This window comes from Carcharhinus amblyrhynchos, chromosome 26 (assembly GCF_965287045.1).
Source record: "Carcharhinus amblyrhynchos chromosome 26, sCarAmb.v2.hapA, whole genome shotgun sequence".
NCBI classification, from domain to species: Eukaryota; Metazoa; Chordata; class Chondrichthyes; order Carcharhiniformes; family Carcharhinidae; genus Carcharhinus; species Carcharhinus amblyrhynchos.
Window position 1 is genome coordinate 24232022 of NC_137349.1, and position 25262 is coordinate 24257283.

Below are 25262 nucleotides of genomic sequence, written 5' to 3' on the forward strand. Positions count from 1 at the left end.
AGCTGAGTTTCTGGATGAATAGTCTAGCGATGATACCACTAGGCCAATGCCTCTCTCCCTTGTCTTTGCAGGTAACACAAAAATGTGGACTGCAGTGGTTCAAGAAGTAGGCTCACCATCACCTTCTCAAGGGTGATTTGGAATGGGCAGGAAATGCTGGCCAAGCTAGAGAAACCCACATCTCTTGAATGCATTAACAAAATGTATCGCAATTGCAAAGACTTCCACTCCTTAAATACGAAGTTTAAATGTGACCATGATCAGCACAATGTGCAATATCCAATATCCTGGCAACACTCATGACAAGGCCGTTCAAATGGTCAGTGGATAGGCACATGGATAACATTGGAATAGTTTAGGTTAGAGGGTCATTAAATTGGTTCCACTGGTCAGCACAATATCAAGGGCCGAAGCGCCTGTACTGCGCAGTAATGTTCTATGTTCTATCTTTATTCTGCACAAGACTGGGTCAACTGTCAATCCTTCACTCAATTTGAGTCAATTTCTAGGAGGCATGGGTTTAAGATGCGAAGCTCAAGGTTTAAAGGAGATGTGTGAGGCAAGGATGGTAGGTGCCTGCAACTCGCTGCCAGGGGGAAGTAGTGGAAGTAGATACGATAGTGACTTTTTAAGGGGCATCTTGACATATCCATGAGTCAGATGGGAATAGAGGGATATGGTCCCCGGAAGGGTAGGGGTTTTTAATTCAAACAGGCAGCTTGGTTGATACAAGCTTGAAGGGCCGAAGAGCCTGTTCCTAATGTTTCGGGGGTCCCAGGTTCGAGTCCCAGCACGGCATATACAATTTCCTTTGTTCTTTGTTTGTTTATTGACTCTGTTAGTGTAAAAACAATCTGATTCTGCGGTCAACAAAAAAAGTCCCACACCTTATTTCCCCTCAATGCTCTTGACCATAAAGTGAAAGCATTTCAAAAGTTAAAAAATTGCTTTGCAGGTAACGCAGAGATGTACCTACATCACATGGACTGCAGTGATTCAAGAAGACTGCTCACCATCACTTTCTGAAGGGTGATTTGGAATGGGCAAGAAATGTTGGCCGATTCAGAGAAACCAATATCCCTTGAATGCATTAATAAAATGTATCACAATTGCAAAGGGTTTCACTCCCTACAACCATGGTAAGCACAATGTACAAGTAAATGCCCGATACCCTGGCATCCCCCATGACATCTTTATTCTGCACCATGTTGGTTCATTTGACTCTGTGTAAAATCAATCTTACCCTGTGGTCAACTAAAAAAGTCTCACACCTTGGCTACAGTTCTCCCATTATGACCCGCAACCTTTCTGGCGGGTCGGGGTGGGAGACGCGCATTGCCAGCCTTGTTCTGGGATTTGCGCATGTGCCAGGAAAGCATGTGCATCTCCCAGAGCTGTCAAACAGTCGCCGGTCAGACCACACTGGAACCTGGCGGGAAGGCAGGTAAGTAATTTGAATCTTTTTAAAATGTAGTTTGAATGTAATTATCAGGATCTTGCCGGTCCCGATTGAATCTCCCACCCCACTGGGAGTACTTCATTCCAGCAGGGTTTAGAGTAGCTCCCCACATTCGGGGAATTAGTGGGAGACTCTGCCGGAATGAATGGGAGGGCAATTGGGGACCCCCCAGGAGATCGGGTGGTGGTGGTGGTGGTGCCCCCTGGGCATGGGCACCCTAGGCAGTGCCAGCCCATGCCCCCATCACTGCGTAAGGGGCAAAGTGTCACTAGGCTGATACTGGAGATGAGGGGGGTTGGACTATGAAGAGACACTAAATAGACTGGGTCTGTACTCGTTGGAGTTTAGAAGGATGAAGGGGGATCTTATAGCGACGTATAAGATAATGAAGGGGATGGATAGGGTAGAGGTAGAGAGATTCTTCCCGCCTAGAAAGGATAGCAGAACTAGAGGGCACAGCCTCAAGATAAGGAGGGAGCAATTTAGATCGGAGTTGAGGAGGAACTTCTTCACTCAAAGGATGGTGAATCTCTGGAATTCTTTGCCTGTTGAAGTGGTGGAGGCTACCTCGCTAAATATATTTAAGTCATGGGTAGATAGGTTTTTGACAGGCAAGGGAATTAAGGGTTATGGGGAGAGAGTGGGAAAGTGGAACTGATCCACTTCAGATCAGCCATGATCTTATTGAATGGCGGGACAGGCTCGAAGGGCTAGATGGCCTACTCCTGCTCCTATTTCTTATGTTCTTATGTTCTAATGTGTCCACGCCCAGGCAACGCATTGGCACTGCCCACTAGGCATTGGGTAGTGCCAAGGGATGGAGCCTAGGGGCAGTCAGTAGGAGTGGGGAGTCCCGCTGCCACTCTGCATGGCAATCAGTCTGGGATGGAAGGGGGGCAGCCATTGGGGTGAGCTGGAGGGATGGTCTGCGGTGTGCCTGCCAGGGTCTTGCCCTGGGGGGAGGGGGGGGAGGGTTGGGGGGAGTGCTCTGCTGGGGTGAAGGAACTAGGGGTATTGCCACTGCTGGGGGGGGGGGGGGGGGGGGAGGTGGGGGTGGGATGGTGTAGGCTGGACATTGGGGTGCTCTGAGGCAGGAAGGGTCAAGGCTGGCCCTGGAATTGTTGTGGGGGCTGCGATCGGGCTGTGGGGGGAGCTGGAGGAGCAGCACTGTGGGGCTCCTGGGTTGGCCTGTGATTGGGCTGGCCAGCAAATGGGGAGTCTGACAGGCCGGGACTATAGCGCATGTGCAGAGTTGCGGAACTGTCAGACTCCAGCGTGAATAGGCCCTGCCCCCCCTCCCCCCACCCCCCCCCCACCCCCACCAGCCCAGGGTTTTTAATGAGATTCACGACTGGGACATCTGCAGTGCACAGGATGCAGAGATTCAAGTGAGAGGTTGAACTAACAAAACAGTCGGGACCTGGAACAGTTCTGCCACCAATTCAGTGCTTTTGGGAGAATCGTGGCTCTTATTTCCCCTCAATGTCCTTCACCATCACACTGAATTAAAAACTGCCACAAACAAAGCCAGCGTTTCAAATCAACTTTATCAAACAAACCATTCAATGTTCCATACCAAATCAACGCATCACCTTTCTGTCTCAGAAAGAGCAGGCACGAGTCACTCACCTGTTGCAATTCCTGCACCTGTTTTCAAACCTTATCCTATTTTCCCCAACAATATATAAAAAGAAAGGTGGGGTCTATCATTATTCATTCTATCCATTAGATTCTCAGTCATGGGTACAATCTTACCATTCACACCCTGCTGCCAGCAAGGACAGAGAATTTGGTGTTCAGCCAAACCTCCGTTCACTGCAGCATGAATGGCTGGAAAATCTCGCCCATAAAGTCATAGAGGTTTACATCATAAATCAAGGTTCTTCAGCCCATTGTGGCTGTGCTGCTTGGAAGCTTCAAACAGCACAACGGTCGAGAAAAATTACCAGATCCAAGGGTTTTACAGCCAAACATTTTCATCTTTTACTTTCCAAATATAAATCTGTCACTCTGAAGACAGTGTTCAAGATTGTGCAGCTCTGCACCAATGTCAGCAGTAAATTATTCAGCGAACAAAGAGGAGATATTCTATTGAGCAGTTTGGGAATCTCTTCTCATGGCACGAGAATAGCCTCATGTGACTCATCCCGAAATTTCATATTCACAATATACCTCATTGAACTCAACTCAATTGCTTCTATTTCCAAAAAACATGTTCCCTTATCCCCTCCCCTACATGGTCATGGCCATTGAATCCCCAATAAAAAGGTGAGAACGGAGCAGAATACAATTATCATGCATACATAGGGGTGGTATGGCGGCACAGTGGTTAGCACTGCTGCCCCACAGCTCCAAGGATCTCTGTTCGATCCCCGGCTCGGATCACTGTCACAATGGAGTTTTGATGTGGGTATGCCGGCGTTGGACTGGCGTAAACACAGTAAAAAGTCTGACAACACCAGGTTTTAGTCCAACCTATTTATTTGATAATATACTCACTAGCTTTCGGGGTTACCCCCTTCGTCAGGTGAAAGGAGAGTTCTGGCCTCAGACAGAGCATATAAAGCACAGACAGTTTAGAGATTACTGATTAAAATGCGAATCCTTACACCTAACCTGCTGTTCAAGACCTGAAGTGGCTGATAATGTGAGTGGAAGGAGCACTGATCACAGTTTAAAGAGATGTGTATTGTCTCCAGACAGTACAGTAAGTGAGGTTTTGCAAACCCAGGCAAGTCATGGGGGTTACAGATAGTGCGACATGAACCCAAGATCCCTGTTGAGACCGTCCTCATGTGTGCGGAACTTGGCTATCAGTCTCTGCTCAGCGACTCTGCGCTGTCGTGTGTCGTGAAGGCCGCCTTGGAGAATGCTTACCCGAAGGTCAGAGGCTGAATGCCCGTGACCACTGAAGTGTTCGCCAACAGGAAGGGAACAGTCTTGCCTGGTGACTGTCGAGCGATGTTCATTCATCCGTTGTCGTAGCGTCTGCATGGTCTCCCCAATGTACCATGCTTCGGGACATCCTTTCTTGCAACGTATCAGGTAGACAATGTTGGCCGAGTTGCAAGAGTATTTACCATGTACCTGGTGGATGGTATTCTCACGTGTGATGATGGTATCCATGTCGATGATCCGGCATGTCTTGCAGAGGTTGCTGTGACAGGGTTGTGTGGTATTGTGGTCACTGTTCTCCTGAAGGCTGGGTAGTTTGCTGCGAACAATGGTCTGTTTGAGGTTGTGTGGCTCACTGCACAGAATCTTCAACCGATGCTATACACTAGATACATCGATGACATTTTCTTCCTTTGGCCTCATGGTGAACAATCACTGAAACAACTATATGATGATATCAACAAATTCCACCCCACCATCAGACTCACCATGGACTATTCCCCAGAATCAGTTGCATTCTTGGACACACGCATCTCCATTAAGGACGGTCACCTCAGCACCTCACTGTACCGCAAGCCCACAGACAATCTCACAATGCTCCACTTCTCCAGTTTCCACCCTAAACATGTTAAAGAAGCCATTCCCTATAGAACATAGAACATAGAACATAGAACATTACAGCGCAGAACAGGCCCTTCGGCCCACGATGTTGCGCCGACCAGTTACAAAAACAATGACCCACTAGCCTATACCAATCCCTTTTCGTCCATAAACCTATCCAGAGATCTCTTAAACGCCCCCAAACTAGACGCATTTACAACTGCAGCAGGCAGGGCATTCCAATCCCTCACCACCCGCTGGGTAAAGAACCTACCCCTGACATCCGTCCTGTAGCTGCCCCCCCTTAATTTAAAGCCATGCCCCCTCGTGCTAGCTTTCTCCATCCGAGGAAAAAGGCTATCACTATCCACCCTATCTAAACCTCTAATCATCTTATATGTTTCAATAAGATCCCCTCTTAGCCGCCTTCTTTCCAACGAAAACAACCCTAAATCCCTCAGTCTCTCCTCATAGGACCTCCCCACCATACCAGGCAACATCCTAGTAAACCTCCTCTGCACCCTCTCCAACGCCTCCACATCCCTCTTGTAATGCGGGGACCAGAACTGCACACAGTACTCCAAGTGCGGCCGCACTAGAGTAGTGTACAGTTGCAACATTACACTGCGACTCCTAAATTCAATCCCCCTACCAATAAACGCCAAGACACCGTACGCCTTCTTGACAACCTTATCTACTTGATTCCCAACTTTCAGGGATCTATGTACACACACACCTAGATCCCTCTGTTCATCCACACTATTCAAAGTCCTCCCGTTAGCCCTATACTCGACACATCTGTTGCTCCTACCAAAGTGAATTACCTCACACTTCTCCGCATTAAATTCCATCCGCCACCTCTCGGCCCAGCTCTGCAACCTATCTAAGTCTCCCTGCAGACTATGACACCCTTCCTCACAATCTACCACACCTCCAACTTTGGTGTCATCAGCAAATTTACTAATCCACCCAACTATACCCTCATCCAGATCATTAATAAAAATTACAAACAACAGTGGCCCCAAAACAGATCCCTGAGGCACACCACTCGTAACTGTACTCCATGATGAATATTTACCATCCACCACCACCCTCTGTCTCCTATCTGATAGCCAATTCCTGATCCAACTTCCTAGATTACCCACAATCCCATACATCTGCATTTTCTGCAGAAGCCTACCATGGTGAACCTTATCGAACGCCTTACTAAAAATCCATGTATACCACGTCAACTGCCTTGCCCCCATCCACCTCTTTGGTCACCTTCTCAAAAACAAGCCCTCCGTATACACAGGATTTGCTCAGATGAGGAGGATCGTGACAGACACCTCCAGACCCTGAAAGATGCCCTCATAAGAACAGGATATGGTGCTCGACTCATAGATCGGCAGTTCCGATGCACCACAGCGAAAAACCGCACCAATCTCCTCAGAAGGCAAACACAGGACACAGTGGACAGAGTACCCTTCGTCGTCCAGTACTTCCCCGGAGCGGAGAAGCTACGACATCTTCTCCGGAGTCTTCAACATATCATTGATGAAGACGAACATCTCGCCAGGGCTATCCCCACACCCCCACTTCTTGCTTTCAGACAACCACACAACCTCAAACAGACCATTGTTCGCAGCAAACTACCCAGCCTTCAGGAGAACAGTGACCACAATACCACACAACCCTGTCACAGCAACCTCTGCAAGACATGCCGGATCATCGACATGGATACCATCATCACACGTGAGAATACCATCCACCAGGTACATGGTAAATACTCTTGCAACTCGGCCAACATTGTCTACCTGATACGTTGCAAGAAAGGATGTCCCGAAGCATGGTACATTGGGGAGACCATGCAGACGCTACGACAACGGATGAATGAACATCGCTCGACAGTCACCAGGCAAGACTGTTCCCTTCCTGTTGGCGAACACTTCAGTGGTCACGGGCATTCAGCCTCTGACCTTCGGGTAAGCATTCTCCAAGGCGGCCTTCACGACACACGACAGCGCAGAGTCGCTGAGCAGAGACTGATAGCCAAGTTCCGCACACATGAGGACGGTCTCAACAGGGATCTTGGGTTCATGTCGCACTATCTGTAACCCCCATGACTTGCCTGGGTTTGCAAAACCTCACTTACTGTACTGTCTGGAGACAATACACATCTCTTTAAACTGTGATCAGTGCTCCTTCCACTCACATTATCAGCCACTTCAGGTCTTGAACAGCAGGTTAGGTGTAAGGATTCGCATTTTAATCAGTAATCTCTAAACTGTCTGTGCTTTATATGCTCTGTCTGAGGCCAGAACTCTCCTTTCACCTGACGAAGGGGGTAACCCCGAAAGCTAGTGAGTATATTATCAAATAAATAGGTTGGACTAAAACCTGGTGTTGTCAGACTTTTTACAATGGAGTTTGCACATTTTCCCTGCATTTGCGTGGGTTTCCTTCGGGTGCTTTGGTTTCCTTCCGCTATCCAAAGATGTGTGGGTTAAGTAGATTAGCCATGCTAAATTACCTCTTAGTGTCTTGGGATGCTTAGGTTAGAGCAAGTAGCTGGGTAAATATGTGGTGTTACGGGGACAGAGCCTGGGTGGGATTGTTGTCGGTGCAGACTCAATGGGCTGAATGGCCTCCTTCTGCACCGTAGGGATTGCTATGATAGGGTGAATCCTCTAACTGTCAAAATGATTAAAACTGTATGCTGTTCTTAATGCTTTTACAAGTGCCTGACCCTTTCAGCTCAAAAGGTTTATGGGTGTGCTCATTTTGAATAGGTTTTAACATAATGAAAACAATTTACTGTCCTCACACAACTGAGATTTTCTGTCACAATTAAGTTTCACATCGTTTTGTTGAACTTCTTGTGAACTTTCTGGGTTGGGTACTTGTAGTGAGACTCACCAGCAGTGCAAACAACCGACTACCACTAGCATTCACATTTTTCACTTTGTTGAAAGTAAGGAGTTGCTGTTTTTTTCCCAATTAGGTGCAGCCAAAATGATCTCTTTTGGGTTTCAACCATGTGTTCTGACTGTAAGTCAAGTAACAAAGTTTTAATCTTTTATCTGGTGCCTTACAACTTGAAGGCTGTTTCTCTTAATAGAAGATCGATGCCCATAAATGCACAATTTGAAGTCAGTAAAGTTTAAAGTTTATTTATTAGTGTCATGAGTAGGCTTACATTAACACTGCAGTGATGTTACTGTGAAAATCACCTAGTCACCACACTCTGGTGCCCATTTGGGTACACTGAGGGAAAATTTGGCACAGCCAATGCACATAACCAGCATGTTTTTTCAGCTGTGGGAGGAAACCCAAGCAGTCACAGTGAGAATGTGCAGGCTCCGTGCAGACAGTAATCCAAGCCGGGAATCAAGCCAGGTCCCGGGCGCTGTGAGGCAGCAATGCCAACCACTGTACCACTATGCTGCCCAATTTTCATGCATCTTTGTTCTGTTAAAAATCAATATTAATCATTCTGTCTACATCTCTTACTCATTCTTTCTCAGGGAATTCAAACTGTGGACATCAGCACCTCTTTCATTCAAACTTTTTTCCCAACAATTTACAAGGTTTTTAATTTTTTGAAAAGCCAAGTTTGCATCACATTCGTCATTAATTCTTCATGTATATTTTAGTCTCTTTAAAAACTTTTTTTGGGGGTCCCAAAATGTAACTGAATGTTTCGCTGCAAAAGCACAAGACAGCTGTATTCAGTACTCTGGAAAATTACAATTTTTGTGAGCATTAATGTTGTTATAATAGGTGGAAATGAAGGTACAAAGATTGTACGTATCTGAAGTGATTTCCTTCATTTAATGGACACAAGACACTGGAAGTGCACTGCACCGACTTTCCTTATGGGCGTTTCAGTCTTTGATGAGTTGTGGTTATATGTGCCATCTTTCCACTAGGGACGAGTTTGCTGGATGTGGGAGATTCTCTGCTGAGGTAACTGTTGGGTAATTGATGGTATAGTTGGTCTCTTGAAAATCAGTTTGCTATTTTGCTCTTCCCTTTTTTAAAAAACATTATGAACTGAAAACTGGGTCATGCATTTGGCCTCAACCCCTGTTATGGTTCCCGCAACAGGCGGGACAGAAAAATTTCACACACTAACTCCAGGTGGGATTTTCTGGCTGCTCCCACCGGTGGAATTCTCCAGTCCTGTCGAAAGCGAGCAACCGCCATGGGATCCATAGCAATGGAGGGTGTGAAAGATAGGGTGTCTTGTTGAAGTTGTACAAGACACTGGTAAGGCCACACTTGGAATACTGTGAACAGTTCTGGTCACTTTATTATAGAAAGGATATTATTAAACTAGAAAGAGTGCAGAAAAGATTTACTAGAATGCCACCCGGACTTGATGGTTTCGGTTATAAGGATAGGCTGGTTAGACTGGAACCTTTTCTCTGGAGCTTAGGTTGCTGAGGGGTGATCTTATAGTGGTCTATAAAATAATGAAGGGCACAGATCAACTAGATAGTCAATATCTTTTTTTCCAAAGGCAGGGGAGTCTATAACTAGAGGGCATAGGTTTAAGGTGAGAGGGGAGAGATATAAAAGTGTCCAGAGGGGCAATTTTTTCACACAGAGGGTGGTGAGTATCTGGAACAAGCTGCCAGAGACAGTAGTAGAGGCAGGTAAAATTTTGTCTTTTAAAAAGCATTTGGACAGTTAACTGGGTAAGATGGGTATAGAGGGATATGGGCCAAATGTGGGCAATTGGGATTAGCTTAGGGGTTTCAAAAAAAAGGGCGGCATGGACAAGTTGGGCCAAAGGGCCTGTTTCCATGCTGTGAACCTCTATAACTCTATGACTCTGATGGGAAAGCGTGTCGACTGTGGTGGGATCAGAAGATGCCACTATTGGCTGATGGTGGGCCATTGCCACAAAACACTCTGTGGTGGGGGCTGGAAGGGGGAATGGGGGTGGGGGGGGGGGGAGCAAGGACTCCTGCCTTCTGTTTCTCCCTCATCAGATGCTGCCAGAGCTGCTGCATTTTCTGTTTCTGTCACAAATGCATGCTAGCTCTTTCCGATCACTTACTGTTGATCTATGTACTCAGTCACTTTCTCTCTTGATAGATGCTGGTAGCTTCCTCACAGCAAAGGTTAGACTAATAGATTTCTAAATTCCTAGTTCATCTGTTTTAAATAGTGCATGCCATTGGCAACTATTCCACCTGAGGGGGAAATTCATAAATGAGAGAGTTTAGGAAAATCATGACGATAGAATTTATGATTTCTTCACCCTGGGGTAAAGGATTAAATGTAATATAACACCATGTCTATCATATTGCTGGAAATGAGAAATATTTTGATTAGCAATAGAAAACAATAGAAATCATTTAAAAGTCATACAGAATTTTTTTATATTAAAAATTCTATTTCCAATATAAAAAAATGCATTTTAGCACAGCACAGCTCTTGAGTTAAGTAAATAAGCTGAATAGGTGTCAAGAAAATGTCTCCCACCATCCTCTTTGGGTTATTTAGGAGCCTTTTTACTGGAATAGTCAAGATGATCTAACACACAACAGAGCTGTTTTTCCTCATTATTACGCATGTGGTTGATTAAATCATTCTGTCTTTCTTCACCTGTGCTGAACTTACGAGTTCTCGTTTGCTAGGCATTGCTAATATTTTCTGTTGCTAGGAGGAGAGAACGAAGGAGTGCCAGAAATTCCATTTCATACAAAGTAAGTTGCCTCTACCCTTCATTAGTAATTATAAATGACGCCATCTGACAACGCAGGCTGAAAGATTTAAGGGGCACAGTGGTTACAAACCATGAAGCTATGCAAAAGGGAACCCATTTAAAAAGCAATCAGGCAGAATGTTTAACAAGAAAAAGAATGCCAAACTCCCCATATGGAGTAGAATCACACAACACAGAAGAGGCTAGTAATTCCTATTGACTCATTGAAAGAACTATCCAATCAGTTCACCCCCACATTTTCCCATATAAATTTTGCCTTTGAACACATGTCCAAATACCTTCTGAAAGTTCCAGTTTAATCTGTTTCTACCAGGCTTTCAAGTAATGCATTTCATATCATAACTTATTGTTAAAAAAACTTATCTTTCACTGTTCATTTTGCCAGTTATCTTAAATTTAAACCCATTGACTGACCCAGAAGTCAATCTTTTTGGTAAAATAATTAAACTAAATCAAATCAACTGAAGGATAAATCAGAAGGGACGGTCCCCAAAAAGAGGGAAGCACCCAAAACAAAAGACAAAGTAGAAAAGAAATTTAAAACATCAAACTAAAACATGATTACAGGGTCGAGGATGCACCCCAATCCCTGTGGTGTCTGGTGGGCACGGAAAGCCTCTCCCTCATGCTCCCTCTCCAGGGATACCCACGGTATAGGGACAGACAGTCGGATCAGATGAACCCCTCAGTCACCCACCGCTTGGACCTGTTTATGGCAAATTTAGCCAGGCCCAGGAGCAGGTTCCCAAGGAATCACTGCAATAGAAACAGTTTCTCCTTAATTACTCTTATCAAACCACCTTGAAAGATAGGAAAGAGTAGAAATATCAAAAAATAGAAGTGTAAAAGAAGCACAAACAATACTTCCTCCCTGTCAGCGTTTCAATTAGGTTAATTTAACGTTACACAGAAGTAGATATTAAGGGGCAGCTAAGCTCATGTGTAACATATATTCAATTTGTGATCAAATCTTCAGTTCCTAAAGTTAAAGGAATCCTCCCATCACTTTTTATGTTTGCTCATTGTTTCATAGAATTCAGTAATTTATACAAGCAAAACACCTTTCAGTTACAAAAGACATCTGTTATAATTTAAGGAATGGAGATTTAACAGTGATGTTTCATTTATTATCGGTGGTGGTGTATGCAACACTGCATTCACAATTTGTCATCATAAGGTTGTATGAGAATGTCACCACTCTTGTGGTGATGCTCTGACGAAGGGTCATCCAGACTCAAAAGGTTGGCTCCATTCTCTCTCAGTAAGAAGCCTGACAACACCAGGTTTAAGTCCAACCAATTTATTTGATGGTAAACTCACAAGCTTTCAGGCCCAAAAGCTTGTGAGTTTACCATCAAATAAATTGGTTGGACTTAAACCTGGTGTTGTCAGACTTCTTATTGTGTTTACCCCAGTCCAACGCCAGCATCTCCACATCTATTCTCTCTCCACAGATGCTGTCAGACCTGCTGAAATTTTCCAGCATTTTCAGTTTCTGACTCTTGTGATGTGTGTGTCGGTGGTGCCACCTAGTGAATACAGCAGCAGCCATCCCCAAGCTATTCCTTGGGCATGCATTATTTCATTGATTTTAGTGACACCGCTGAGATGTTACATTGAGAATGATACATTATTAAAGATGGACTAAAGCTTCACAAAAAAAATCTTATACCGTTGTTAGGCAGGGTAGAATTTTCTCGATGGCGGAGGAGTCCAGAAATAGGGGTGGTAGCTTGAGGATAAGGGGAAAACCTTTTAGAACTGAGGTGAGAAGAAATTTCTTCACCCAAAGAGTCAGTTCCATTGGTGATTGGGACAGACTTTGTCACCATCCTGCCCCAACAATGTATCTTTCTAGGAACCAGGATTTGATGCTTGTGTTGGTTATTTCTATAAAAGAACCCACCACATATGTTTTTGTGGGGGGTAAAGTTGCTCAAAATTTCCAAACAGACGCGCATTCACCAACGTCACAATGCAGAGAGTTTGACTTTGTGATGTGCCACTTTCCTGATAGAGGCTCCGAACCATTCAATCGCTTCATTCTCTTGGTGGGACGAAAAATAAATTGGGTCAAGGGGAAATGTTTAAGCCTCCCAGCGCGGAGAAGGAGAAAGGATCCAATGCTTCCCCAGGCACAGGGCAGGATAAGGAGGAGAATCCAGCGGCGGAGGTGGAATCGGAGGCGAATCCTAATTGCTTTATCCTGAGGACCGGAGCTCTGGTCATCGACATGGGATCGGGGCTTTGCAAAGCGGGATTCGCCGGGCAGCCGAGGCCGGACTCGGTGACGGGCTCAATCCTGGGCTACCCGCGGGGCAAGAGCAGACGCTGCAGCATCGCGGTGGGCAGAATGGTCACCACCGAGCCAGACCTTAAACTGGTTCAGCCGACCCGCCACGGGATCATTGTGGACTGGACGGCAGCCGAGGACCTCCTGCGGCATGTCTTCTACGAGGATCTGAAGGTGTCCCCGGAGGAACATGCCATCCTGATTTCAGACCCCCCTCTCAGCCCCACCACCAACAGGGAGAAGATCGCAGAGTTCCTGTTTGAGCAATTCAGTGTCCCAGCCATGCATGTTTCCTACCAGTCAGTTCTGGCTGTCTACTCTTATGGCAAGACCAGTGGGTTGGTGGTGGATTCTGGTGATGGGGTGACCCATTCTGTCCCGGTTCATGAGGGCTACAACATGCCCGATGCCATCAGTCGAATAGACCTGGGAGGGCACGACCTCACCACCTACCTGATGAAGTTACTAAGCGAGGCGGGGAACATCTTCTATGAGAAGGGCATGTACGTAGTGGAAGACATCAAGCAGAAATGCTGCTATGTGACCACTGACTATGCCAACGAGGACACCCACCTGGTGGATTACGAGCTGCCTGATGGCCACATCATCACCATTGGGACAGAAAGGTTCAAATGCCCAGAGGCCCTCTTCAACCCATCAGTCATGGAGTCCAACCAAGAAGGCATCCACATCATGGCCAGCAACAGTTTAAAAAGGGTCCAGCCGCAGTTCAGGCAACTCATGTACGAAAATATCCTGCTGAGTGGGGGCTCCACTTTGTTCGACGGCTTCAATATTCGCTTTTGTAAAGAGATTTTCCCCTTCGCTCCTAATGACATTAAAACCAAAATCCACGCCGTCCCGGAGAGGAAGTTTGCAGTCTGGATTGGTGGCTCCATACTGGCCTCGCTACGCGCCTTCCAGTCTCTGTGGATTCGGAAAGAGGATTATACAGAATACGGCCCACTAATTGTACATCATCGGTGTTACTGAGGTCTCCTTCTTTTGTCCTATTGTAGTTTCAGACATTATTAAAGATTTTAATTTTGTTACGTCATTTTATGTTAAGATAATAATAAAGGGTTAGTATATCTATCAGTTATTGTTGGCTTTTTACTTAGCCCATCAAATGTTCATGGCAATTAATGACCGTTTCAAATATCATCTTTCACAAGGTATGGTCAGTTCCCAGATTACTGTAACATTTAGAATATTAGAAATTACGTTGAAGGAATTAAATCACCAAGGAAATCCACATATGTAAAAAGGCAGGGCGTTTTTTTTAAATTTTATTGTTGAATTTGGGATGCTCCAATATTATATGGGTGGCATGGTGGCACAGTGATTAGCATTGTACATTCTGCACAGTGTATTATTATGTGAATGAGGGGAGATCCCATTTTGAGATTGGAGCAACACCTTTAAAATGGTTAAACATCCCAAAATGCTCCAGAGTTGGGTGGCACAGTGGCACAATAGTTAGCACTGCTGCCTCACTGAGCTAGGGACCTGGGTTCAATTCTAGCCTTCGGTGATTTTCTGAATGGAGTTTGCACATTCCCCCTGTGTCTGCATGGATTTCTTCTGGGGGCTCCAGTTTCCTCCCACACTCCAAAGATGTGCAGGTTAGATTGAATTGCCATGATAAATTGCCCTTTAGTGCCAAGGAGATCAGTAGGATGAATGAATATGTGGGGTTATGGGCATAGGACTTGGGTGAGATTATTGTTCGTGTAGGCTTGCTAGGCTAAATAGCTTTCTTCTGCACTGTAGAGATTCTATAATTCTAGAAATATTATCAAGCAGAATCTGACGCTGAGCAACTTTAAGATTGTGGCAGGACAGGTGACCAAAAATGTGATCAAAGACAGATTTTATGGGGTGTTTTAAAGGAGGAGGCAGCAGGAGAGTTGCAGTGTTTTAGCAAGAGAATTCAAAGTTTTTTTTCTAGTTAACTAATGGGGGGGAGGGGTGCCATAGTAAATCAGAGATGCATGAGAGGTCAGAATTGGAAGAACACAGAGTTTGTAGAAGGTTGTAGGGTTGAAAGAGGTTTCATAAAATGAGGAGGGATGAGGACCTGGAGGGATTTGAACACCAAGATGGGAATTTAAAATTAAAAGTATCGCTGAACCTGGAGTCAAAGGACATCAGCAAGCACTGGGATGATGAATGTGACGCACCTGCAACAGTTTAGATGAGTTTTAGATTAAGGAAGGTTAAGGATACAAGGCTAGGCAGTAGAGCAATGGTATGATCAAGTCTGGTGGTAATAAAGGATGAGGGTTTCAGTGGCAGATAAACTGAGGCAGTGATGAAGAGAGGTGAGATTAAAGAGCTGAAAATAGTCAGTTTTGACAGTGGAGAGGTTATGGAACTGGAAACTAATCTCAGGATCAAAGTAGTCCTGGGGAAGCACTGGCCCAGTTGCATTATCACTAGCCTATTAATCCAGAAACTCAACTAATGATCTGGGATTCAAATCCTATCACAACAGACGGAGGAATTTAAATTCAATAAAAAATATCTGGAATTAAGAATCCACTGATGACCATGAAACCATTGTCGATTGTCAGAAAAACCTATCTGGTTCACTAATGTCCTTTAAAGAAGGAAATCTGTTGCCCTTATCTTGTCTGGTCTACATGTGACTTCAGAGCCACAGCAATGTGATTGACTTTCAGCTGTCCTCTGATAGCAAACCACTCAGCCCAAGGGCGATTAGGGATGGGCAATAAATGCTGGCCAGCCAACGATGCCCATGTCCTAAGGATGAATTTAAAAAAAGTCTGCTTTCAAACAGTCTGCTCATTCTCAGCCGATTTGTGATAAAGGAATAGAATTGGTGGCCAAAGAACTGAGTTTGTGAAAGGGGGAATCAAAATCAATGGTTTCATTCTTCCCAAGATTAAATTGAAGCATATTTCTATAATTCCAAAACTGGGTACATTCATTGTAAAAAAAACTAGTGCAGTGGAGGTGTGAAGAGGCGCGGTGGAGAGGCAGAGATTGATATTATCCACATATATATGGAATTTGACATGTTCTTGGAATTATATCACCAAGGAGCAGCATGTAAACGTGAAATGGGATCATGCAAGATCCTTGGGGATTCCAGAGGTAATTATTCAGAAGTTACTGTAATCTATCATCTTTGACAGAGTGGCCTGAACACGTAAACATGTATCACAAATTGGCTGAGAACGAGCAGACTGAAAGCAGACTTTCCTCTGTATTCACTTGTGGGAATGATCCAAATAAGGTCTGGGCTGGTGCATTCCAATTGTAACTTGATTAGGTCATTGCTGGGAATTACTTACCCAACCAAGATCCCATTTTCCTGGTGCTTATGTTCAAATGGTTTGTCTCTGCACAATTTTATACTCAGTTGATCGGACGCTTTGCTAATGGGATAAGAAATGCATTGCCCCACCACAATCACTGTGATGTGATTTTAGTAATTTAAAAAAAAAATCAATTCAGGCTTTTGCGCCAGTTAAAGACATAATTAATTTTTTTGATATAAAGAATGCTTAGCTAAAACGAAAGTATGGAAATTGGAGATAATCTTGTGACAAAGGTTAGTAATTGTTTGGGAATAGAGTTATAGAAGTTTACAGCATAGAAACAGGTCTTTCGGCCCAACTTGTCTATTCTGCCCTTTTTTTAAACTCCTAAGCTAATTCCAAATGCCCGCATTTGGCCCACGTCCCTCAACACCCATCTTACCTGTGTAACTGTCTAAATGCTTTCTAAAAGACAAAATTGTACCCGCCTCTACTACTGCCTCTGGCTGCTTGTTCCAGACACTCACCACCCTCTGTGTGAAAAAACTGTCCCTCCGGACCCTTTTCTATCTCTCCCTTCTCACTTTAAACCTGTGCCCTCTGGTTTTAGACTCCCCTACCTTTGGGAAAAGATATTGACTGTATAGCTGATCTATGCCCCTCATTATTTTATAGACCTCTGTAAGATCATCCCTCAGCCTCCTGTGCTCCAGGGAAAACAACCCCAGTCTATCCAGCCTCTCCTCACAACTCAAACCATCAAATCCTGGTCCGATGAATTTTTTTTCTGCACTCTTTCTAGTTTAATAATATCCTTTCATTAAACGGTGATCAGAACTGTGAATTAGACAGCAAGAAAGCTGTTTTGGATTGCCAGTTTGTCACATATGGGAGTAGATTTACAATTTGGTGTCAAGAAATCAATGCCCAGATCATTTCCGGGTCCTAACTTCTTCAGCATTAGCAATTTTCATATGCAAAGGACCTAATTGGACCAGAGGAGAGTTCAGCATCTGATTGGCGGCACAAAAAGTGACCTGGAGGCAAAGCATAGATACCAAGGGCCCTTTGAAAAGGTGAATGGTTGTGATGTAGCGGCAAGGATCTTGAAGATTAGTACAGGCAGGGACCACAGATGGCATCGAGGATCTCAGATGCTTCCCTTGAGGCTCTAACCGATGCAGTCGCACACAGAAGAGATGGTTTCAGCCCAGTGTGTTTTGGAAGAAATGCATCCAGAGACACAGGGAGGATCTGGACATAAGTGGTGATTGAGACCAGCAACTGAAGAGTGACCAGAGGGACTTGGGTCCAGTGTAAAATTATATACTATGACGTGATAGGTCAGGAGTGGCATTGGCACCCTGGTGACAGATCTCTAACTCTGTACATACCTGTGTACAAGCTGAGCAGCTCATAATTCTTAACTGTCAGATCATGCAAGCAATTGTGTCACTGAAGCATCAGCAACCCTCGCATATGGTTGCAATTGCAGGTGCCAGTGTAGCCCAGACACTCCAATTGCCTAATCCCACCAGAATGAAAATTCCAAACTGTTGCTCAAGGATCTTTTGATAAACTCAGCAAGGAGCTCAACAACCCCTTAACTGGAACTGTGCAGGTTTCTGGCTTCCTCTACTTCCTTTGAAAATGATATCATGTTCAAGGAGCCAAAGAATCCAGTAACGCTTTTTGACTTTCAACGTGCATCCACACCCAAATATCCCCCTCTTGTCAACTGAAAATTCAGGATGTTTTCTAGGAATTTGTATTGGGATTTCAGCTTTCCATTACCCCTTTTAAATACTAAGTTGTGTAGATGAGAACAGGAAGTTACAAAGGGACAGAGATTAGGTGAGTGGGATAAAACTATAGCAGAGGAAGTTCAGTATGGGAAAGCCAATGTGAAGAAAAGTCAAAATCTTTTCTGAATGAGAGATCAGGAACCGCAAAAGAGCAAAGCAATTTAGCTCTCTATGTATACAAATCACTAAAGGTTGGCAGCAGGTACAAAACTAAATCAGAACAAAGGTAATGAATGGATTCTTGATCTTTATCTCAAGGGAGTTGCAACACAAAAATAAATAGGTAATGCCCCTGTTATATAGTGCCTTAGGGTACGGATGATTCACAATTCTACTGTTGGTTGGTGACAGCAAGGCGTCAGAGAGAAGGGTCAGAAAGTAGGTCTAATTTTTTAACATACCTCACATAACCAAATATGTGTAAGTAAATCACACTGCCAGGCTGACTATGTACGATTGGTTTTCAATGTAATTCTCAGCACAATCAGGGTTGTTTAGCAGGTAATAGCCAATCGCGGAATCACATATGTTGAACACCATGGCCGATCTTTTATGACTTCGCTCGGGCAAGGTTCGTAAAAAAATCCTGCCTGAGGAAATTTCTGTTCTGAGAGCCTCACCTGCCCCGATTCCCAGGCGGGCATGGCGGTAAAATTCTGGCCTATATTTCAAATTTTGCAAGCATGAACTGTTCTGTTACAGTCAACAGTTTGTCTTCTGTGAACAGCTGAAGGAATGTACTGTTTGATACAATCCCCCAATTGTTGGGATGCATAACTTTGACGCATCCCTATCACAGCATCAAGCTTGCATAGTGAGCAAATAGCTTGGACTCTATTTATGGGATTCCGATAAGGCCAATCTTATAGACCATAACTTTTTGGTCAGCGAACCCGACCAATTGCCAGAAGTGGAAGTGGCCGTGATGTCCACTTCCACCCATGTGCACTGGGAGAATATGATTTAATTCTGGCTGGCCAGTTAAGGGTTGGCCAACATGAAACTTGCTCATATTGCTGCAGAAAACACTTTGCATGTTGAACAATCTGAATGTAGTGATCACGTTGCTTCATCATTGTGATCAAGTTTGTTGCACAGATTTTTGATCCAAGCAGGTGATCGTAAAGAAAAATGTTTGAATTCAGTGCTGATTCTTTAAATTTTGGTCTGTCGTCAATTATTCTTCTTTACTTTTCCTTTTCTCTTTCACTTTGTTAAATCATCTTAGACATTCATACCTTTACATTGATATCCCGACAGTCAACTTTTCAAAATGTGGTTACGTAGCTTCATAAGCAATGCACATTTATTCTGCTAGCAGCATGACAAACTTGAGCTTTCCTTATGGGATGCAACAGATATGAGTTATAATAAACATCTTGGGGATATCAGGAAAGCGCAAAATTGATTTGATTTATTATTGTCCCATGTATTGGGATACAGTGAAAAGTATTGTTTCTTGCGTCCAAAACAGACAAAACATACTGTTCATAGAGCATATAGGGGAGAAGGAAAGGATAGGGTGCAGGATATAGTGTTGCAGTTACAGATAGGTGTTGAGAAAGATCAACTTAATATATGGTAGGTCCATTCAAAAGTCTGGTGGCAGCAGGGAAGAAGCTGTTCTTGAGTTGGTTGGTGCATGTTTTCAGACTCTTGTATCTTGTTCCTGAAGGAAGAAGGTGGAAGAGAGTATTTCCTGGATGCATGATGTCCTTAAGTATACTGGCTACTTTCCCAAGGTAGCGGCAAGTGTAGACAATGTCAATGGATGGGAGGCTGGTTTGCGTGATGGACTGGGCTACGTTCATATCCTTTTGTAGTCTCAGTCAGAACAGGAGCCATACCAAGCTGTGATACATCCGGAAAGAAGGCTTTCTATGGTGCATCTGTAAAAATTGGTGACAGTCATTGCGGTCATGATGGATGAACACTGAGCAGTTGGCTGAGAGTCATGCCAAATTCACTGTAACCAATGCTGGGAAATAATTGAGGCTCTTGTGTAAATATATAATACTTCAAACAATTCAGGTCTTTTTATCCTGCTCTGGATCGGGGTGATGAAAAACCATGAAAGCTGCTCTGGCCAGTTAGCCCGGCATAGAAGCAATGTAGACTTTCACGGCTCCCATAGAATCACAGAAACACTGCAGTGCAGAAGGGAGCCATTCAGCCCACCAAATCTGCACCAACTTTCTGACAGACTATCTTACCCAGACCCTCTCTGCTGCCCTATCCCCATCATCCTGTGCATTTATTCTGACAATCCCCCTAACCTACACATCTTGGGACACTTAAAGGCAATTTAGCATGGCCAATCCACCTAATCTGCATATCTTTGGACTGTGGGAGGAAATCAGAGCAGACATGGAGAGAATGTGCAAACTCCAGACAGTTACCCAAAGCCGAATCGAACCTGAGTCCTTGGCGCTGTTAGGCAGCAATGCTAACCACTGTGCCACTATGCCAACTGACCCTTACCGACGTTTTCCTGAAACAAGTCAAGCGCTGACACCAGAAGTCTGTCGCCAGGTTGCATCAAGCATGGCTGACCAGGAGTCTCTCTCTCTCTCTCTTATTGACTGCTATTGGCATTCGGTGGAAAGATTTTTGCAGGTTGACATGCAGGCTGTTTGGCTTCATTATAAATGTACCTTCCTTGGCCATCAAGTCACGGGGTAAAACTCGAACCCGATGCTTTGGCTTGGAGGCAGGGGCACTAACCCACTGCCAAACAATTATATTATTATTGCACTTTGAGGATCCCTTGGCAATCTAGAGTAAAAATAAAGAGCAGCGCAGTGGCACAGTGGTTAGCACTGCTGCCTCATAGCGCTAGGAACCCAAGTTCAATTCCATCTTGGGTGAACATAGAACATTATGGCACAGTACAGGCCCTTCAGCCCTCAATGTTGCGCCAACCTGTGAAACCAATCTAAAGCCCATCTAAGCTACACTATTCCAATATCATCCAATGACCATTTATGTGCCATGAATGTTGGCGAGTCCACTACTGTTGCAGGCAGGGCATTCCACACCCTTACTACTCTCTGAGTAAAGAATCTACCTCTGACATTTATCCTATATCTATTACCCCTCAATTTAAAGCTATGTCCCCTCGTACTAGCCATTCGAGGAAAATGCTCTCATTTTCCACTCTATCTAATCCTCTGATCATCTTATATGCCTCTGTTAAGCCACCTCTTAACCTCCTTCTGTCCGATGAAAACAGCCTCAAGTCCCTCAGCCTTTCCTCATAAGACCTTCCCATCATACCAGGCAACATCCTGGTAAATCTCCTCCGCACCCTTTCCAATACTTCCACATCCTTCCTATAATGTGGTGACCAGAATTGTACGCAGTACTCCAAGTGCAGCTGCACTGCACCACACCAGAGTTTTGTACAGGATGACTGTGTGGATTTACACATTTTCACTGTGTCTGTGTGGGTTTCCTCCAGGTGCTCCTCCCACAGTCCAAAGATGTGGAGGTTAGGTTGATCAGCCATGCTAATTTGCCCCTTAGTTTCAGGTGGATTAGCCTTCTGCAATGTGGGGATTCTATGATTCTAAAAATAACCACAATTCAAGAGCATTAACGTAAGTGCAGGTTCAATGGACCAAATGGCCACCTTCTGCATTGTGGGGATTCTATGATTCAGTAAACAATGCAATTCAAGAATATTATAAAATGAACAGCACTTCTGTAATTTCAAGAGATGAGATATTTTGCAAGAATTACAGAAAGTAACTCGCAGAGAAAAAAAATACGTTGGGTTAAAATTACAGTGCACAAGTCTTCAACAGGAGACGAAAGGTATTATCTGCATGCACAAATAATTTTCAAGGTCGTAGGCACATCTTTTTTTAAAAACTTTGCTTCTCAACACATGAAAGGGAGTGAGGCTTTAAATTCATTTAAGAAGGGCAGCCAATCCAGTGGATTATTTGATGACCAGATTTGAAAAGCAAGTTTTGCGAGTACTTGCCTGCCTTTGAGCTGCAAGTTGCATTTCAGCCTCGTCACAATTGATGAAGTAAAGTGTTGACTGTGATGTGTACCAGCATGTAGGGGGCGGTAGTGAGGGGGTTTAACAACTTTGTCACCTAGTGCTTTCCTAAATTGAGAGCCCGCCTTTCAAACAAGAGTAACTGTTCCAAAAACTTGGGAAACGTAAAATGTTGCAGAAAATCCAGCGGCCACCGTCCCGCAATGTGGACAAGGCGAAGATCTCAAGGCCGCCCTCACTATCCGGAAGCATCAAGGACACCAAGCCCAAAGAGAAGCCGGAGACGGAGTCCCAGCCCAGGATCGCGGTTATGAAGACCGGGGCGCTGGTGGTAGACTTTGGCTCGGGGAGTTGTAAAGTGGGCTACGCCGGTGACCCCGTTCCCCAGTCGCTGGTGAGCTCGGTGGTGGGCTACCCGCGGGGCAAGAGCAAACGCCACAACATCGCGGTGGGCAGAATGGTCTCCACCGAGCCAGACCTCAAACTGGTTCAACCGACCCGTCACGGGATCATTGTGGACTGGACGGCAGCCGAGGACCTCCTGCGGCATGTCTTCTACGAGGATCTGAAAGTGTCCCCGGAGGAACATGCCATCCTGATCTCAGACCCCCCTCTCAGCCCCACCACCAACAGGGAGAAGATCACTGAACTGTTGTTTGAGCGATTCAATGTCCCAGCCATGCATGTTTCCTATCAGTCAGTGCTGGCTGTCTACTCTTATGGCAAGACCACTGGGTTGGTGGTGGATTCTGGTGATGGGGTGACCCATGCTGTCCCGGTTCATGAGGGCTACAACATGCCCGATGCCATCAGTCGAACAGACCTGGGAGGGCACGACCTTACCACCTACCTGATAAAATTACTAAGTGAGGCAGGGAACGCCTTCCATGAGAAGGGAAGGTACATAGTGGAAGACATCAAGCAGAAATGCTGCTATGTGGCTGTTGACCAGGACAAGGAAATTACCTTGACTGATCAAGAACAGCTGGTGGACTATGAGCTCCCTGATGGTCATGTTATCACCATTGGGAAGGAAAGGATGAAATGCCCAGAAGCCCTCTTTAAGCCATCAGTCATGGGGTCCAACCAAGAAGGCATTCACACAATGACCATGAACAGTTTGAACAAAGCCCAGCCCCAGGTCCAGCAACTCATGTATGACAATGTCCTGCTAAGCGGAGGGTCCACAATGTTTGAGGGGTTTTATTCTCGGTTTTGCAGGGAGCTTTTCGCTTTGGTTCCCAAAGACACCAAAACCAATATCCACGCTGTCCCGGAGAGGAAGTTTGCTGTCTGGATTGGTGGCTCCATACTGGCTTCGCTACATGCCTTCCAGTCTCTATGGGTTCGCCACGAAGATTATAAAGAACGAGGCCCATACATTGTGCACCGTCGGTGCTACTGAGATTGGTGTGCTTTGTTGGTATGCAGTGAGATTTGAGAAAGAGGTGGTTAATTCATGAAATGATACGAAGCTGCAGTGCTAGATACAAAATGTCAATAAAGGCAATAAATAGTATTACAACTGTTATCAGTGCTGTGTAAGAAAACATGCTTACCTAAACTTGGACCTGAATTTTTTTAGGAGAAAACTAAATTGGGGAGATTTGATTTGATTTATTATTGTCACATAAATTGGTATATAGTGAAAAGTATTGTTTCTTGCGCACTATACAGACAAAGCATGCTGTTCATAGAGAAGGAAAGGCGTGCAGAATGTAGTGTTACAGTCATAGCTAGGGTATAGAGAAAGATCAACTTATTGCGCAGTATGTCCATTCAAAAGTCTGATGGCAGCAGGAAAGAAACTGTTCTTGAGTCAGTTTGTATGTGTTCTCAGACTTTTCTATCTTTTTCCTGATGTAAGAAGTGGAAGAAAGTACGTCCAGGGTGCATGGGGCCCTTAATTATGCTGGCTGCTTTGCTGAGGCAGCAGAAGTGTAGACAGTGTCAATGGGTGGGAGGCTGGTTTGAGTGATGGACTGGGCTTCATTCTCGACCCTTTATAGTTTCTTGAGGCCTTGGACAGAACAGGAGCCAAACCAAGCTGTGATACAATCAGGAAGAATGCTGTCTATGGTGCATCTATAAAAGATGGTGAGAGTCTATCTATTTATGTTGTTCAAAGTTAAACACCATGCCACGGATATGCACTGTTTACTAAGCACAAAAATAAGTGTATTCACATGGTGCTGGATTTTCAGCTTTTTTACACTTGTGAATTGGTCCATTGAATGTTGGATTAAACCTCTGAGACTTTCCAGTTCTGGAACTTTCAGCAAGTCTCTGAAGGGAGGGAGAGAGACAGAGCCACTGCCTTCTTCTCGCAGCAACTAAGAAATGAAACTAAAAACTGGATTTTTTACTCCAAAAAAACTGTCCCCAGGCATATCACCTGACCTGTCAATCATTTCCAAATCAAGCTCCATTCAACAATCCCCAAAGAACCATTAAACCACAGAACACTGCATTAGTCCAGATTAAAAGATCCATGATATTAATTATACTGCCTCAGCAACATAAAGGACACCGGTCACAGACATTATGGTGCCAACAAATTCTTGCAAAGGAGCATGATTAAAATACATTTCTTAAAGGCACTGTATCGTCACAGAGCAAAACAAAAAAAAATCTAGTTAAGGTCATTTTCTATAATGAGTGTTTATTCCATGATGAGGAACTCCCCCAAATGAATTGCATTATTTTCCCTTCTGCACATGATCAAGTTTCAGAACCAAATTCGAGGGTTTAATTTGTAGCAATAGGAAATGAATGTAAGGACTGTTCCATGCTACACTGACAAGTCACTAAGCTTCCTCATTACAGCATCAACCTCATCCTGGACATTTGTCTTTGTGTCAGATCCATATCTGATGACCTACATGAAGGACTAATGAAGACGCTATGTACATTTCAATGGAGTTTAATGTCTAAAGCATGATTTTGGTTGGCATTCTTCAAATTTGCTGCGCATGTCATTCCACCATACATAACAGAATGTCTACTAAATTGCTGATGAGAACACTCTGAGGCTAGGAGAATAATTCTGGCATGGCATAAGGACATAAGCTCATAAATTCATAGTTTGGTGCCTAACTAACAAGCTGTTAAGAGGAATGCATTTAATGGTATTCCTCACAGAGAGGCACTGGCACAGTGGTATTGTCACTGGACTCGTCACCCAGAGACCCAGCA

The 25262-nt window shown here is 44.5% G+C and overlaps 2 protein-coding genes across 2 annotated transcripts; both read left to right on the forward strand.

The window, feature by feature from the left end:
- The first annotated feature begins 13164 nt into the window (after positions 1-13164).
- Positions 13165-13979, forward strand: LOC145358480 (uncharacterized). The gene has a single exon (XM_080212570.1). It carries the CDS (start codon positions 13249-13251, stop codon positions 13957-13959), a length of 711 nt encoding a protein of 236 aa, XP_080068696.1. The 5' UTR covers positions 13165-13248; the 3' UTR covers positions 13960-13979.
- An 8257-nt stretch (positions 13980-22236) lies between these two features.
- LOC145358854 (uncharacterized) lies at positions 22237-23472 on the forward strand. Its single transcript, XM_080213191.1, has one exon. It carries the CDS (start codon positions 22237-22239, stop codon positions 23470-23472), a length of 1236 nt encoding a protein of 411 aa, XP_080069317.1.
- The last annotated feature ends 1790 nt before the right edge of the window (positions 23473-25262 follow it).

Bases quoted from the DNA above. Each gene is read 5' to 3' on its own strand.
- LOC145358480 (XM_080212570.1), top strand. From the start codon at position 13,249: ATGCATGTTTCCTACCAGTCAGTTCTGGCTGTCTACTCTTATGGCAAG.
- LOC145358854 (XM_080213191.1), top strand. From the start codon at position 22,237: ATGTTGCAGAAAATCCAGCGGCCACCGTCCCGCAATGTGGACAAGGCG.